At 38.7% G+C, this 18284-nt stretch overlaps 1 protein-coding gene across 3 annotated transcripts in view; it reads left to right on the forward strand.

Moving 5' to 3' along the window:
* ap2b1 (adaptor related protein complex 2 subunit beta 1) overlaps positions 1–18284 on the forward strand; it is a 172398-nt gene that overhangs the window by 27678 nt on the left and 126436 nt on the right. For all 3 annotated transcript variants that reach the window (XR_004416089.1, XM_033045970.1, XM_033045971.1), the window contains exons 7-9: positions 2316–2537; positions 7211–7331; positions 17935–18030. Coding sequence is in view for 2 of the 3 variants with exons in the window: in XM_033045970.1 (XP_032901861.1) it covers positions 2316–2537; positions 7211–7331; positions 17935–18030 (439 nt within the window). In the remaining variant the exon portion in view is untranslated. The remainder of the gene's footprint in view (positions 1–2315; positions 2538–7210; positions 7332–17934; positions 18031–18284) is intronic.

Consider the following 18284-nt stretch of genomic DNA (forward strand, 5'->3'; position numbering starts at 1 on the left):
AACCGGTCCCACCCAGGAGAAAGTAGTTCAAAGGATGATGACGTTTTGTCAGCTGCGTCAGGGACTACAAAAAATTAGAGGGCTCAAGGTGCGATAGTTAGGTACAGTGTCATTAGTGACTTTGATTAGAAGTATTTCAGCAATGTGGCAGTCGTAGAAACCTGGTTGGAGGTTCTAATTGTAAGGCTATAAATCAATATTCTAAAAATAATGACCTGCAATCTGCTTTGATTTTTGAGCTGCATGTTCCCTTTCTTCTTTACCACAAGGCAACACATGCCTTAGTAATAAGGTAAATGACAAAGGTAGACACAAAATGCTGGAGTAACTCAGCAGTTGAGGCAGCATCTATGGAATTGGCGAAGTTTTGGGTCGAGACCTTTCTTCACACGCGAAACGTCGCCAATTCCTTCTCTCCGTAGATGCTGCCTCACCGGCTGAGTTACTCCAGCATTTTGTATCTACCCCAGGTAAATGAGTTACTCCAGCATTTTGTGTCTACCCCAGGTAAATGATAAGGTCAGTTATAGGGCCAGGAAAGGATTGGCATTGAAATACATGAACAGTGCATACTATCCTTACCACAGTTACACATCGCCAAATTATGTTCCTGAAGCCCTCATTTCTCCATCATTATTTAGAATTTCTTATGTTTTGCCAATGTATGTATAGTGATGGCTGCACATTGGTAAAGTTTATTTGGTATTGGTTTATTTTTGTCACATGTACTGCGATATTGTAAGAAACTTTGTGTGCATGCTATCTAGTCAAATTAGACTATTAAGTGAGTAAAGTCAACCCATACACAAGTACAACAGCCAGTGCAAAGGGGAAAATAACCAGATTGCAGAATAGTGCAAGAGCTAGAGAGAAAATGCAGATTAAAAAAGACCAAGGGCTGCAGTGAGGATGGTTGAGATATTGGGACCACACCCTTAGCTTATTAGAGCTCTGATCATTCGTTTGAATAGCAGGTAGAAGCTTTTCCTGAATCTGGTGGTATATGCTTTCAAGCTTTTCTACCTTCATCCTGATGGGAGAGGGGAAAAGAAGGAATGACTGGCGTGTGAATGACCTTGATTGTTTTGGCTACTTTCCCTTTCTTCTTTACCACAAGGCAACACATGCGTTTGTAGGTGTATGCAGAGTAGGTGGAGTCGAAGTTGGGGAGGCTGGTTTGTGGGCTGCATCCATGACTCTGCAAGTTCCTGTAGTATTGGGTAAAAGATTAAACAATAGGATGCTTTCTACCGTGTACCTATGGAGATTTGTTGGAGATGGGCTGACTCTTCATCATCTGTTGAGGGATATTGTTGTGATTTCTTCACTGTAACATCAATGTGGTTGGGCCAGGACAAATTTGTAATATTTACGCACAGGAACCAGAGGTTCTTGACCATCCTCACTTTGGCACATTGATGCTGACTGGGATTGTACACCACGCCGTTTCCTGAAGTCAATGACTAGTCGCACCCTGGCCACTCCCTCTTCTCCCCTCTCCCATCGGACAAAAGGTATAGAAGTGTGAAAATGCACACCTCCAGATTCAGGGACAGTTTCTTCCCAGCTGTTATCAGGCAACTGACCTGTCATATCACAACTAGAGAGCAGCACTGAACTACGATCTACTTTATTGGTAACCCTCAGACAATCTTTGATCAGACTTTACTGTCTTTATCTTGCACTAAACGTTATTCCCTTATGTATCTCGTACACTGAATGGCTCGATAGTAATAATGTATTGTCTTTCTGCTGGCTGGTTAGCACGCAACAAAAGCATTTCACTGTACCTCGCCACATGTGACAATAAACTAAACTGAACTGAACTGAGCTCCTTTCATCTTGACAACATTGAAGCTGTTGTCATTGAAGCTGTTGTCTTGACACCGTCCTACTAAGTGTTCTCCGTACATTGGCACTGACTTTTCAATCATTGAAATAAGCAATATTTAATTGAAAAAATAATTAATAATGATTATCGGTCTGACAATTACAATATGGCTTTAGCTTTTCAAATTAGTCATTCATTTTGCTTATTCGTATGATTTAATTGTACACAATTAATAAAGTTCCATTTAGGACACAAGGGCATTGTGATAGAAATTAATCTCTCGTTGCATGTAGCCAATGTACTATCAGATTCAGAATTAATTCAGATTGAACCAATCCTGGATGAATATGGTGCCGGTCAAGAGTATTTTAGCCAAAATGTATTTTTCTTGCTCTGAATTAGCTCTCTTCCCAGTCTGAATGGCAGACAATATGAAAAATATACGGGAAAGTTAACAAAGGTTTTCTTTTTTTTTCTTTGCTAGTATCTGTGAGCGGGTGACACCACGACTTTCCCACGCTAACTCTGCAGTTGTCCTCTCGGCTGTGAAAGTGCTGATGAAGTTTATTGAGCTTCTTCCCAAGGATTCCGAGTATTACAATACAATTCTGAAGAAGCTGGCTCCTCCCCTTGTCACCTTGTTATCAGGGGAACCTGAGGTGCAGTATGTAGCTTTGAGGAACATCAACCTTATTGTACAGAAGAGGTGAGTCTGGGCAGGCTCGTGTTTTTCCTGAGTCAGGTCAGTTTGTGTTTCTAACATCTTTGGTCTCATCTGGGACTATATTTTTAAGTTGAGGCTTTAGGATTCCATGAATCACCGGTTCCGCACAACTGAATCTCTCCTCTCCCAATGTCATAAGATCATATGTGATAGTAGAATTAGGCCATTCGGCCCATCAAGTCGACTGCCATTCTATCTCTCCCTCCTAAACCCATTATCCTGCCTTCTCCCCATAATCTCTGACACCTGTACTAATCAAAAATCTATATCTCTGCCTTAAAAATATCCACTGACTTTGACTCTACAGCCTTCTGTGGCAAAAAAAATCCACAGATTAACCACCCTCTGATTAAAGAAATTTATCCTCATCTTCCTATTAGAATGTCCTTTAATTCTAAGGCTATGACCTCTAATCCTAGACTCTCCCACTAGTGGAAACATCCTTTCCACATCCAATCTATCCAAGCCTTTCCCTACTCTGTATGTTTCAATGAGGTGCCCCCTCATTCTTCTAAACTCCAGCGAGTACAGGTCCAGTGCCGACAAATGCTGATCACAGGTTAACTTGCTCAGTCCTGGAATCATTCTAGTAAACCTCCCCTGGACCCTCTCCAGAGCCAGCACATCCTTCCTCAGACATGGTGCCCAAAATTGCTCACAATAAATGCTGCCTTATAGAGCCTCTATATTCCATCCCTGTTTTTGTATAAACTCTTGAAATAAATGCAAGCATTGAGTTTGCTTTCTTTACTACCAATTCGACTTGCAGATTAACTTTTTGGGAATCCTGCACCAACACCACCGATTTTTGGATTTTTGGATTCTCTCCCTATGTCAGTGGAATACCATATCTAAATCTCTTGTCTTGAGTTCTGCAGCCCAATTGATCTTGCTCCTTAAAACATTGCTGAACTGTGACAACCTGCAGTCATTGAGCAAACAGAAATATTGGCCCTCCAGCTCCTCAGTGTCCCAACCTATAGATTGCCACCCTGTTGTGCTATTTTATGCTGCAGGCCATCTCTGTATATTGTCAAAGATTAGGAAAAACTATCGAAGCTGTCTTATGTACTGTTCAGCCATTTAACTATATCTCTTCTTCCTCAAAAGTGTTATCAACATTTTAATTCAAAGGTGAAAACAATTACTGAATATATTACAAATGATGGACATAAACATTAATCCCATCCCAAAGTCTTTGGTTTACTAAGAATCCTACTGTCATAGCATGGTGATATGTTATCACACTGCAGAACACATTTATTTGGAGCAGGGTGGTGGGAATTAATAGATTGAATCACAACAAAGTTGCATTATAATCATATTGCTTTGTTATAGCTTCAACCAATTTTGGAAATAAATACTGGTTACGTGCAGCTTGCTTACGATCTGAGACAGAAACATCCCTTCACAATTCCTGAAATGAGAATTAAATATTTAATTAAACCTATTCTGTATTCACATCAACAAACACATGTTCTCTCAAAAGGAAACAAGTCTGCTTTAACAGAATTGTACTGTGCCTTAATATGTTAAAAACTCCAGCTCTTATAAAGCAATACATCATTGTGAACCCTGATGAGGTACATCAGTAGATGGAGTTGCCAAACTTCTTTTCAGATGTAAAACAATCGTTAAATCAGTCTGACTCCATTACAAGTTAATTTGGCAATTTTATTGGTAGGGACGCATGGTTAATAGTGATGCTTCAAAATAGTTTTTGGTAATGGACACTGAAGCCCCCTTCCTAAAATGTATGGTATGAATACAGTATCAGTTTCGTATATTTAAAAGCAATCAGCGATTCATGACAAATGACCTTTACAATAAATTCCCTGCTGGAAACCAGTGATGCTGTAACTGATTTATTTTATTTTCTCTTCGCTCTCCCAGTTTTAGTGGTTGCATTGTTATCGACAGTGCTTCTTCAAAGCAGTGCTCAGCAAGGAAGAGCGTTAATCCATCAACTGAGATGGATGAAAATCAGTAGATTTTCTTGCCTATATTTAACTGATACCAAGAATTTACCATATAAGGCCTGCAGTTTTCTTTCACATCAATGACATAAATGAGTTGGAAGGAACTGCAGATGCTGGTTTGCAACGAAGATAGACGCAAAATGCTGGAGTAACTCAGCGGGACAGGCAGCATCTCTGGATATAAGGAATGGGTGATGTTTCTGGTCGAGACAGTTGGTCTCGGTCCGGTTGCTGAACATTTCAACTCACCCCTCCCATTTCCCACATTGACTTTTCTGTCCTGGGCCTCCTCCATTGTCAGATTGAGACCCAGCGCAAATTAGAGGAACAGCAAATCATATTTCACTTGGGCAGCTTACTCCCCAGCGGTATGAATATTGACTTCTCTAATTTCATGTAACCCTTAGTTTCCCTCTCTCTCCATCCCTCCTTCTTCCCAGTTCTCTGACCAGACTGACTGTCCCCCTGATTACAGTATCTCTGTTTGCTTTGTTGTCACCTTCTCCCAGCTAACAATGGTCTATTCTACATTTTCCTTGAGGTTCATCTTTGTTCTCTTACACTTCCTTATCTCTGTAACTCCCTCTCCCCTGACGCTCATTCTGAAGAAAGGTCTCGACCTGAAACATCTCTCATTCCTTCTATCCCTGTCCCGCTGAGTTACTCCATTTTGTGTCTCTCTTCAATGACATCAATGAACTAGTTGTGTGTTTGACGGTCTAATACATTTTCATGGTAATCATCACAAGTACCAGCGTTTCAATTCTACATCATTTTAACCAAATTCATGAATTGCCACGCTGTGACATGAACTCATATTTTGGATTATTAATAGATTATCACTTTTGAATGTAACAAAACAGCACTTCCTACATTAAAACTAATCAGCAAACCACGACAGATGAACCTGACAGCATATTTGACATTGAAACAGTCCACATTTATTTCTCTCATTATTTTCTTCTCACTCTCCCAGTTTCCGTTGTAACATCATGAACCTTGAGAGAAAAGCGAAGTCGACAGTTTGGGAATCAAATTGGAGACCTGTTTGGTCAATGTATTCTGCTGCAGACAATGGAAATTCACTTTGAATTGCAAACTAGGTTGTAGTTGCTGTTGCCATGTTGCTGTGCAGACTGAACACAGAATCACAAGACCTCTGACAATTCTCATCTTTCAGTGCACTTCACCTCTTGGGTAATAGAGCTTCACTCGACTGTTTTAAAGAAATACATTGTAAAGCATATATTTTAAAATGTTTTCTTTCAAAAGTACTGGTTTATACAGACCCTTTTAGGACCAGGTGAATTCTCTGCTGAATATTTCAAACGTGGCCTGAGAAGCAATATTGTGCGTGATGAACATGGATGCTTTCTCGCTCTCTTTGCTTTACTTGCTTTCCATTCAAGCTTTGAGAATATTCAGAGCACAGAGCTAGTAGGCTAGGTGACATTTCTGACTAATATTATGGTATCTCAGTTCTAATCAGCTCTTTTAACTGGAGTTTAGTGCAGTAAATCCTCCAACTATCCTCTCCAAATTTTCCTTAATTTTGTACTATGGTGATTTAGGGCTCTTAGGAATAGAGAATATAGTAAACCTCCAATAACCTTCTATCCCATTGTTCAGAATTCCTGATGGTTCGGCATCCAGCTCACTGGTTGATGTTTCCAAACTCACTTGAGCAGTGTTTCCCCAAGCTTCTTTTAATAAAGTTTTAGTATAATTTATTATGGGGTTTATTATGGGGTGGCACGATGGCGCAGCTGTAGAGTTGCTGTCTTACAGCACTTGCAGACCCGGGTTCGATCCCGCCTACGGGAGCTGTCTATGGAGTTCATAGGTTCTCCCCGTGTTCGCGTGGGTTTTCTCCGAGATTTTCAGTATCCTTCACACTCCAAAGACGTGCAGATTTGTGCGTAAATTGGCTTAGTATAAGTGTAAATTGACCCTAATATGTGTAGGATAGTGTTAATATGCGGGGATCGCTGGTGGGTGCGGACTCGGTGGGCCTGTTTCTGCGCTGTATCTCTAACCTAAACTAAACTTCAGTGATTAAAAGATTGAAAATTAAAAGTATGTTCATGTATTAAAGGGGTAACCTCCAATAATAATTGATGATTCAGCACCACCGAAGTCTCAAGCGTGCTGCATATATTTAACATCTCGTTTGAAATATGGTGAATCCCTGAGTTTAAAAACTCCCTTGAGAGTTTAAAAACTGCCTTCAAAACTTGAGAGTGAGCCACGATTCTGCATTTGAATCCTTGAATGAGTTTGATATTGCAACCAGAGGCAAGTGTATCACCACCTTGGGCATGGTTGATACTTAATATTTTAAACAATTGTGCCAGCTACTTTCTATAACAGGCATTTGGGATAAATATGCAGAGCCTTACTCATTTATCCCTCATTTCTTTGAGGGAATACCTTTGCACAAAAGCAGCTGGAGTTGTGAACAGTCAGTTGCCTACTTTTGAAAAGAATGGGAGGGCATGTAATTACAATAATTAATGTGATTCACCACATCAGAGGCAGTGCCTTCAAGTTCCTTAAGGAAAATATTAATGTCGAGATAACTTACTGATAAGAAAGGACACGACGTTTGACAGAACATGGGATCTATGAAAATGTTTTTTAACCATACAATAATCATGTCATTTTCTTATTTTTCAGGCCAGAAATCCTGAAACAAGAGATAAAGGTGTTCTTTGTGAAATACAATGACCCAATATATGTCAAACTGGAGAAACTAGACATCATGATTCGACTTGCTTCTCAGGCCAACATCGCTCAGGTCTGTACTCTACAATGCTATAAGCAGCCATATTATTATTGTTTGTCTGATAATGAAGGCAAGAGCTCAGGTTTAAAACTGGAGCATTGCAAGTAAAGGGAGGTGTAACCTGAAATGCCCTATTCAAAGAAAGCATGCTTGAATTTTTTTGAAAACACTTATTTGTTTAGCATCTGAAATGTCAGCACAGTAGGATCTTGATTCTGAGCTAATTTGTGTATCAAATGTTATTCATGCAGGTTGGTAATGTCCTACAGTTATACAATTACGTGTATTTCTCAATTAACTCATTTCTCCAGTTACTTTGAGTGTGTTAACGCCCCTGTATTTATTATCTTTCCTAACCGCTAATATTTACCATAGTGGTTTGAACTTCCATCTTCCATATCAGTGAGGATAGCCTTAGAATAGTTATTGTAATTCCAGCAAATGATTCACTTTTAGTATACCCGTAGTCCCTCTGAAATGCTTCATAGAGTCATTCTACTCATCTCCTGGATGTTTCTTAGTGATATTTTACAGGCAGTCCCCTAGTTATGTAAAGATTCCGGAAGTACTTCAGCTGATTTCTCCAAAGTCAGAAATGTTTGTTTTCTATAGTCATCCATACTGCATTGCTCTATGTATAATTGCTATGATTTTATTTCATTGAATACACACCATAATACTAGCTATAATTAAACTAATGGAATATATGCAGTATCTAATTATTAATGAACACCATGAAACATTATTATTGTTATCTTGAAAAATGCTTTATAAATGTAGGAGGGAATTTGCATAAAATCAGATTTCCATGAGACGGGTCATTCATGATCTGAGGTGCTCCTGTATATAGATGTGTGGTCCTCTTCACATGTGTTCTCTGGTATGTCCGGTTCTACTTTTACATTTTTTTTTTCAATCCATCAAACACATATGCATGTTGTATATTTAAATTTGATGAATCAAAAGTTCATACAATTGACTGAGGGAAGTTATAAAGACATCTCTATTTTCTACCTCTGCCAAAATCTTTCTATGCTTGCATTGACTTCAATCCCCCACTAATTCCTCACTTAGGTTGGACACAGCCACACAACTTGTTTATCTCAGCTGGATTTCAAACTCCACATTCCATCCATTGTCAAAGCTGTTTACTTTATACAACATAGGCTGTATTCCAACATCTCCGTACACTATTGCTGAAGTCATTATCCATATTTTGATTATTCTTCTCGCCAGCTTTCTGTCACCGCAACCCCCCACTCTCCAACTTCCATCCATAAAGCTCAAACTGCAAAACCCTGCTGCACCCAGTGCTATACTGAGGTCAATGAGTTTGTTTTCACATTAATTTTCCATCTTCAAATATCACGTTTAAAATCGTCAGCTACAAATTCTTTGGTGTTTTTTCCCTACCGTTGCACTGCAACTGTTTTCTGGCTCTCTAGGCCCGTTCTCACAATCCTCAAATCCGCGATACCGATGCAGGGTCTCGACTCAAAACATTGACTATCCCTTTGCCTTCATAATTGTTGCTTCATTTGCTGAGGTCCTCCAGCAGTTCATTTTTTTGCTCAAGTTTCCAATCCTTTGTGTCATTTCATACATTTTTCTTACAACCCCGCTTCAATTTGTCAGTAGCAGAACCTGCAATTAATTGTTAGCAGCTTCATCGCCAGATTACTACCCACCTCAAAATTCCAGGAAACCATGTATGAAAATGTCATACTTGACAAAGTTGTGACCGTATGTCAGTATTCTGCCAAATGAGTAATGCTTAATGCAAGTTGTTTGGAAAAGTAGTGGTTCTAAATGTGCAGTGATTCATCTGATAATGGTCCAAGCAGAGTAGGCAGAGCGTTAATGCTGGCAAGAGCTAAGTGATCCCCTTTCACCTTGAACTCTTCAATCTGCTGTTTTCGATTTGTCTTGTGCTAATGCTGCACAGACATTTGAAGAATAACTAAACTCAGAAAGCTGGCCTTGATCTGGAATGTTCGCTGTGGCTTGCGTTTGCAGAGATTCTACATGCCCAGGCTTGTTGAGTGTGCCAATTACATACCATGCATTCCATACAGCAAATGCATCCTTGTCACTTGTTGCAGGAACTTGAGGTACTTAATAATAGGATTATTTGTACCTCAATAGTTATTCATGTGTGGAAATCATTTTTTTTATTGTAAAATTTGTTTTAATAAGTATTAGCTTGTTAGTTGCTGTTGTTTAATCTTTGAAGTGTGCTGGCAAGCTTTGCTGCCTGCAAAAAGCAATCTGTTAAATAATCGTTTAAGGCTCAGAATTAAAGATTAATACACAGAGATAAAACGTATTACGGGCAACCTTTGTTTTGTTTGGAGAATCATCTATTGAGTAATGTTATTTGCTGTTGATAGGCAATTTAAGAAAGCTTTATTTACTTGACACACAGTGTAAAATGACAATTATCACAGCAGGCTAACAAATTTCGTGACTGGTAATCCCAATTCATAAACAGTAACAGATTTCCCAACCTATGCTTATGCAAAACTTGCATACCTTTTAAAACATGCCCTCTCACTGAATAACATGGAATGCTGTTGCTGCCAAACCTAAAACAGAACCAGTGTACAATATCTAGGGTGTGGAAATCTATTTGGTTTGGAATGATTGCCCCGATGAAGGGTTCCTATCTAAACTATAGACTATTCCTTTTCTTCCACAGATGCTAGTCGACCCAATGAGTTCCTCCAGCAGTTTGATTTTTATTGAATTTGTTGTTGATATCTTAAACACCTCAGGATAACATGGAGGAGTTCCCTCGGATCAAGTTTTGGGCCCATCCATTTTCAGTTGCATCATCAATGATTTTCCTACCATTATTAGGACAAAATTGGATATATTTGCTGATTGTGCAATTCAATTAGTTTGCAACTTGATGAAATGAAGCTGTCCATGCCCACACATAACAAATCTTTAGACAAATCCGTGGTCGGACTGTTAAATGATGGGTACCATTTACATTACGTATGTAAGACAATGACTCTTTCCAGAAAAGAGAATCTAGCTACATTCACGTAGTGAAAAAGAACCAGAATATAGTGTTACAGCGTTACCCTTGATACTCAATGACATTGCCATTGCTGACTCTCTACCATCAATTGAGGGGGTCGTGGGGAGAGGGGAAACCAGCCATGTTGATATTGTGGCTCCAAAAGCAGGTCATAGGCAGGGTATCCTGCTCCAAATGACTGGCCTCCTGACGCTGCACGAGTAGCAAGATCAGCAGGTGCAAGGGGACGCCAGCTCTTGTTCGTACTGTAGCAAGGTGTGCACTTGGGAATATTTTGCTCATCATTCTTTGTGCCAGGTCTCAATCTTGTAACTTCTTATCTGCTAGATTTGGAGGTGCAACTTCACATGAAGGATGGCAGTTGTTCATGAACCACCATTTCTCAAGGGTATTAGAAATGTTGTCTTTGCCGCAAGGCCAACATTTTGAAAAACAAATAAATAAAAATAGTCTGCCTTCTGAGATAGATTCAGTATTATTGGTTTATTTTTGTCACGTGTACCAAGTTACAATTATTTTAAAACTATCAAGCCATCAGCAAGTACAACATGTTGTGAAAGGAGAAAAATACTAGTGCAGAATGAAGTGTTATAGTGTTATAGCATTACAGCCGCAGAGAGACTGCAGATAAAACAAAAGAGCATGGGCTGCAATGCGGTAAATTGGGCTATAGAGATTACATCCTTAGCTTTGACTTCTCCTTAATTTATGTCTGTCTTGTTTTTGAATTTTTTCTTGTACTCGCATGTTTGTAGCCTCTTCCAACTCCACAGCCTCAACATTAACATTGCTACTGCTCAGACTTCTGAAATATTCCTCGTCGCCTTCAGCCCAAGCTCCATAAGTCCCCAAACTCTAGGATTTCCTGTTATGCGTTTTCTACTTAAAGATGCTACTTGACGTCTACATCTTTGTTTAGGAAATGCTGGAAATAGTTAGCAGGAAAAGTATCAACTTGAGAGGAGAGAGAGATAAATTCAAAATGCCACCTGACCTGTCGATTTAATCCAGGATTTTCTGTTTCATTTCAGATTTTCAGCCTCTGCAGTGTTTTGCTCTTTGACTCTTTGTATCGCCTTCTATTTGGATTTTATGAAACTGAGGGGCACTTTGCCAGAATATAAATGCTGTGTTATGAACTGCCATAACTTTTTTCTATACTGTACTGTGCTATGCTTTTTTCTGTTAGTCGCAGTCAGAGATTGCAGCTGGAAGTTTCTCCTGAGTGGAGTGGTGTTTGATGTTGAGAATAGTGTATTGGCGGTCACTGAAAGGATGCACAATAGTAGCAAACAATTAAATTATGCCCTGAAGGCGATCAAAACTCTGATCCATCAGGAATTGCTGCCTTCACGAGAAGCTTGATAAAGTGGGAAGGTGGTTTTAAAAATAATTTTTAAGGAAGGTTACCTGAAAATTTCAGGTAGCATTTTATAATTTTATCATCTAATTGGAGAATGCACCACAAAATCGAGTCAAAATTCCGAGCAGCTTATATCGAAGATGATAAGGAATTCTTTGAACAAAAAGGAAACCAATATCTATTTGTTACACTATTTTTAATGATCTGTCATCCATTTTGAATAATATATTCAGATGTGTGTAACTCAAGTCTAAGGCAGCATTGCATCATTTGTGTTACCGTGCATCGTGTTTCTACTGAATATTGATATTATGCTGGGATCTGGAGTTCAATGTCTTTGTGATCCAGTTCACTCATGAACAGTGACATGCTACAAGTGGAAGATGTGCCTGAAGAGTTTGTGTAACGGAAACTGGTTGTAGCAGTTTGCAAGAAGCAAACATTGACAGGATTTTGGTTTCTCCCAGGTGTGTTAAATATTGAGAGCTCTGCAACTTCTTTTCGGTATTGTGCTGTGCTGTATGTTGTCAGAGTGCTGCAGGTGAAGGATATAACTTTGCTGTGATGAAATCTCATGTAGCACTGACTATCAAGGTTCTGTATAAATCATTCTGATTTCAGTAGTACAGTTTAATCCTCTGATTTCACCAACTGTTTGCCCCTGATGCTTCTTCCTGCTCAAAAAGTAATGAGGAAAATATTTTTTAAATTCTCCAGAGCTACATCAAAGTTACAAGAACCGCCACTTCACTGAAGTAATTTATGCTCCTCACTGGCCTCTTTGCACTCAATTTCAAATTATTTTAGTGTGGTTTTTCCACACAAACTAGCATATGTGTACCTATGCAGTTGATAGAAACTGATGCTTCCGGCATTTCAAGGTTCTGACCCTATTAGGGCAGCACAGAGCCGCAGAGGTAAAGTTGCTGCCTCACACAGTCAGAGACCCGCATTCGATCCTGACTACAGGTGCTCTCTATGTGGACTTTGTACATTCTCCCTGTGGTCTCGTGTGTTTTCTCTAGGCGTTCCAAATTTCCTTGACATGCAGGTTAATTGACTTCATTAAATTGCCCCTCGTGTGTAGGATGCAAAGGTGGGACAACATAGATCTAGTGAACGGGTGATTAATGGTTGGCGTGGAATTGATGGGCTGAAAGACCTGTTTCCATGCTGTATCTCTAAACTAAACTGTAGCTCCACACTACCTATCTGGTAATCTCAGTATTAATTTTAAAATAAACTATCCCATTCTACAGAATGACTAATTTCTCTGGCCACTTTTTTTTAAATTATAAGATTCGCACTTACATTGAGATGGCCTGCCTGCTCACAGTCATTATCAAAAGTGAATCATACTTCTCCGCTTACATTCAATTAAATGCATTTATTTTTCTCTGCTCCATTTTAAGTTTGCTTACATCAATGATAGGATAATCCCTCAAAGCAATTGCATTGATAAGAGAGCCATACATGGCCAGAAGATCGTGGACATTGTTCTTGGATCTGTGGAGTGTGTATCAACCTCCTTATAAAGATGAGAATAATGTTGCATTTGGCACAATGTTGAAAACATGGCTGAAATTGAGTACACATGGAAAAATGTGTGCTACAAATGCCATACATTTATCAGCTGGTTGAATCTTGTTGATTTACTTGTGCCAATGCACCTTTGGCTCTGCTCATGTGTTTCCTTATTCGGAAGTCCAAAACTTGCGGAGGGATTCTTGAGGTTGGCGGCAAATCCAATAGTCTGCTGTGCTGCTCAACTCCACATGAAGCCCAACAACGGAGCAGAAACCTTCTGAAAGCTAATTGTTCCTGCAGCAAGTTACACATGTCGCAGGGTTTGCACAGCCGTTGGTTTCAATGGGAGTTTCAGTGCTGCACGGTGAAAAGGAGTGCAAAGTAAAAAAAAATCTTTAAGCATTTCTGGATAACACTATTTTTAATAAAGTTATTTGCTTTTTAAGCTGTTTATTCCAATTCTGATAGTTTCTAAATGATTTTGAAAGAATCATGTTTGAACCACCTCTTCTTGAGAAGTATCCAATTAATCCTTATGTTCGTCAAGTTCTTGGCTTTTACACCTCAAAGGACGTTATGGAAGCAGTATAAAAGTTTGACAGCTTTTCTTTAAATGGCTTAATGAAACACTGATCAAATGCTGCATTGATTGCAGGGTGCTCGTATAGAAAGTGTTTCTTCTGCACTTCAGTTAGGTCTACACTTTTTTAATTACCCTTTATGACAGTTAACTCCTATTGAAATATTTTTTTAAAAGGTTAATATTTACTGTTATTCTAAGTCATCTAAAGTATATTTTGGATAGGAAATGTTTTTTGCAAAATTAGCCCAATGTGGGATGCATATGCTCCCTTACTATACGACTGAAATGTCATAATAGATGACTGCAAATATTCATTAAAGTTTAAGTTATTAAGCAACGCACATTAATTGGTTGCGAGTTGCTTATGTTTGTCAAATTCTTGGCTTTTACACCTCATTGTAATTGCACACTGCAAAATATTACATCCAAACATTTCCTGTGCCCCATTGCGTCTTTGCTGAGATTTGTAACATTTTTATGGTTGAATAAATTAGTACTAAAGCAGCAGATGTAAGATGTCGTTTTTCTTTTACATGGCCTGTTATGATCTGCAGTACACTGTGTGTAATAGTGGTGGAAGCAGAATCCGTCATAACTTTTGAAAGGAATTTGAAAGCACAAGATTTGGAGATCTACAATGCAAATGTAGGAATGTTAGATTTATTGGATACCTCTCAAGAAGAGGTGGTTCAAACATGATAGACTGAAAGCCTTTGTTGTATTGTTGTCAACATCACTGTGTAAATCAACTGAAAAATTAAAGGAAAACTTATGGTGATGTAAATCATAACTAAAATCTAAGTACTGGATGTACTCAAGGTTGGGCAGCAGTGGTTTGAGAGAAACAGCTTGTGTTTCAGGTCAACAACCCTTCATCAGAACTATCTATTGTAGCTCGTGGAGGGATAAGTTCATCTCTTAGTTGCCAGTGCTGAACACACACACAACATTGTCCAGTGGTTGCTTTCATTTATTAGCTTGTTTCTTTTCATTAACGTGCCATGGATCTGATTCTGCAGTTCAATTGGCAACCAATACCCATGCACGTGTGTAGATCTATTAACCAAAACGTATATCTCTGATTTGGACTCATCCCGACGGGAACGGATGGTGGACACAAAATGCTGGAGTAATTCAGCAGGACAAGCAGCAACTCTGGAGAGATGCTGCCTGTCCTGCTGAGTTACTCCAGCATTTTGTGTCTATCTTCGATTTAAACCAGCAACTGCAGTTCTTTACTGCTCTACAGGAATGGATGCTAGTTAAATATCTTTGGAACAGCCCTCTACTTATTCTTCCATTTGGTTAGACGAGTCGATCAGTGCCCTCGTACTGTTCCCCAACAAGGTAATCAATTACATTTTTTAATTGTCACCTGATCTAACGATTTCCTTTGTCCTTTGAATAAGTATTTCCATCCCAACTAGTTTTAATTACCCAGTTCTGTGGAAGTCTCCAATCACAAAAAATGGTTTGATCCTATCTACCCTATATAATTTTCTAACCTTCTCAACAGTAGAATTAGATTAAAGTCACAAGAGACCACGGATGATGGAATCTTGAACAAAAAGCAGGTTGCTGGAGGAACTCGGGAGCAAGAGGCATTGAGTGCAATGAGATACCTCATTGCAAGAGGCATCATCAGAAGGAAATGGACAGATGTCATTTTGGATCACGACCCTTCTTCAGACTGATGGAGTGGACCTGTATTTCATTTCCCTCCACAGATGCTGCCTGACTCACTGAGTTTCTCAAGCAGTCTGTTTCTTGTAGCAACGTGTTATTACATGTTATCCTATTTACTTGGCTGAAATGCAAATAAGTATAATCATTATAACCTGCAATCATTCCAAGACCAATACGTTCTCAGTAAGCTGCAGTTACTGATAAATTGTTTTTGTTTCACTATTATAATAGGTGCACTGTATGAAAATCTGCAAGTGCAATGTAGGTTGCACTAGTTGTGCTGAACAATTATTTTGTGGCGTACAATTTGGGTTTTCAACTGGTATTTTGAATCTGTTGATGGGTTCACAATTGCAGTTTTGCAAATTTGTAGTTTAATTGGATCAACTGATGAGGATAATTTGCTATGCTTTGACCTATGTTAGAAAACTGCTTTTAGTCTGCATGGAATAGATCAGGTCAAGAATGTGTTTTGTTTTAACAATGATATAGAAATAGGCGGGTCAAGCACCATTGACACTGTAAAATCAGCAGAAAGTATGTAGAGCTTATTCTGTATTTGTTACTGGTTGTTTTACCTGTTCTTTACCTCTGAGAATTATGCTTTCTTATACCTAGAGTAAGTTTGTGTGTGTGTGTATATATATATGTATAGATGTGACTTTTACTAAAACTGTGTTGATGTTTTACTATCCTCCATTTCCAATTCTTGCTTGTGAAGGTCAGTATCCGGAGGCTTATATTGATTTAATCTTTATTTACCAAAACCAGGACACAAAGTGGCAGGTTTCTATGAATCATCCCTATATTTTATTTAATTCAAAACACACTCTATATGGACAACCTTGGGACTTGCATAGCATGATGCAGTGCACTAAACACATTTAAGAACCTTGCACAGGAGTCATATTAAAGTATTTATGTGAAGAGATTAGGTTTCAAACTGCAGTAAACTGCAGTCTCATCAACATCTGCAGTCTCATCAACATCTCCTGCAGTTGCAGGGGAAAGTGCTTGGGGAGGGGGATGGGAAGAGATGAGATGTCAGAACTTGGATTTGGATTATTTTTCTCTCTGTGCACGTGCTGCCAGATCTGTTATATATCTATTAATTACTATTATTATTTCAGGTCTACAGTATTTTGGTATACGCAGTAAAGTTTGCAAACAGGAAAGGAAATAAAAAAACGTAGTCAAGCTGTTTGGTGATGGTGTTTGTGAATGAATGTTGGTCTGTAATTCATTGAATGAATTATTTACTGTTATGGATCCAAAGTACTTGCAAAAGAAAAAAATCATATCTCTGATGGTTTTGTATGATGGGTTAGAAAGTCTTTTCATTGATAATTCTGCCAAGAGGGGAATTCCCTGCTAAATTACTCATCGACTGAACATCTGTCTAGTCTCAACTGAAGTACTGTAAAATTATTGCTCCTCTATACTGCATTTGATTTGCAAGGTGCTGGAATATGATAACATTTATTTATCCATTGAGAAGTAGCTTCTCTCATGGGAAATGTCATGCAGCAGATTTAATGAACTTTGCCAGAGTACAGGTGGTGGGCTCTGAAACCGATTTCCTAAAAGTGTTGATCATCACTGACCAGGAACATTACCAGTACATTTCTAACATTAATGGAATGGAGACAAAGGCTGTGCTATTTGGGCATTCTGGATGTTGACAGGAAACAAATCTTCCTTCCTTATGCACCTGGTAGGGTAATAGAGATCGGCAAAATGTCAGCAAACAAAAAAAAAAGCAGAGACTCTTCACTGACCATTGTTAATGACAATATAAAAATAATTTCAAAGTTAACTAATGCCATATCTGATATAATGAAAAATCACGAGCTGTACATTTTAAATGTAAAACAACTAAAGCAGGTAATGGGTGATTCTTTTTTTTTTTAAAGTCATGAATGAATGGCTACAGTTTTTATTGTATTGCAAGTTGTAATACAAAATACCCTTAAATATAACATCATTTTATCTAATATAAAAGCCAGATGTTGCTGATCTCAATATTGACACGATGAGAAGGTTTCGGCCCGAAACGTCGCCTATTTCCTTCGCTCCATAGATGCTGCTGCACCCGCTGAGTTCCTCCAGCAATTTTGTGTACCTACGATGTGAAGTTGATGGGTTTGGAAAATGCATTCAGTAAAATCAGTTGAAATGAATGAAACTAGTTTGTTATAATAATGGCATAAGGGAAATAGATATACTGATCATTTTGAACAATAATTGTAGTGTTCAGCTACAATTTGACCTCACTTCACCGGAAATATGATAAAACCTGGAAATGCTCAACTGGCCGAGCGGAGTTGGTAGGAATTATGTTTGAGAATGTATTTATTTATTTTTATTTTTTTGCTGTCCATGCTAAGAATTGTGTTCTTCTTTTCCTCAGGTCCTGGCAGAGCTGAAGGAATATGCCACTGAGGTTGATGTTGATTTTGTCCGGAAAGCAGTCCGTGCCATTGGCCGCTGTGCCATCAAAGTGGAGGTATGAGCAATATTTTGGAAAACTACTGCTTGAAGATTTTATGACTTTTTTTGTCACTGAATGTACAGTCAGTTTGATGACATGACTGCTGTGCTCCAAGGGGACATTAAACCGATCCCTGACAGCCGCATGATTTGATGAAGAATAAGACATTGCCACAGAGATCCCCTTTTCTTTGTGGTGAACCTCCCACAAATTCAACGAGATGTTCCAAATTTCACTGATCGCAAATTTCTAACCAATACAGGCCAGGA

This window comes from Amblyraja radiata, chromosome 28 (genome assembly GCF_010909765.2).
Source record: "Amblyraja radiata isolate CabotCenter1 chromosome 28, sAmbRad1.1.pri, whole genome shotgun sequence".
In the NCBI taxonomy this organism is placed as follows: domain Eukaryota; kingdom Metazoa; phylum Chordata; class Chondrichthyes; order Rajiformes; family Rajidae; genus Amblyraja; species Amblyraja radiata.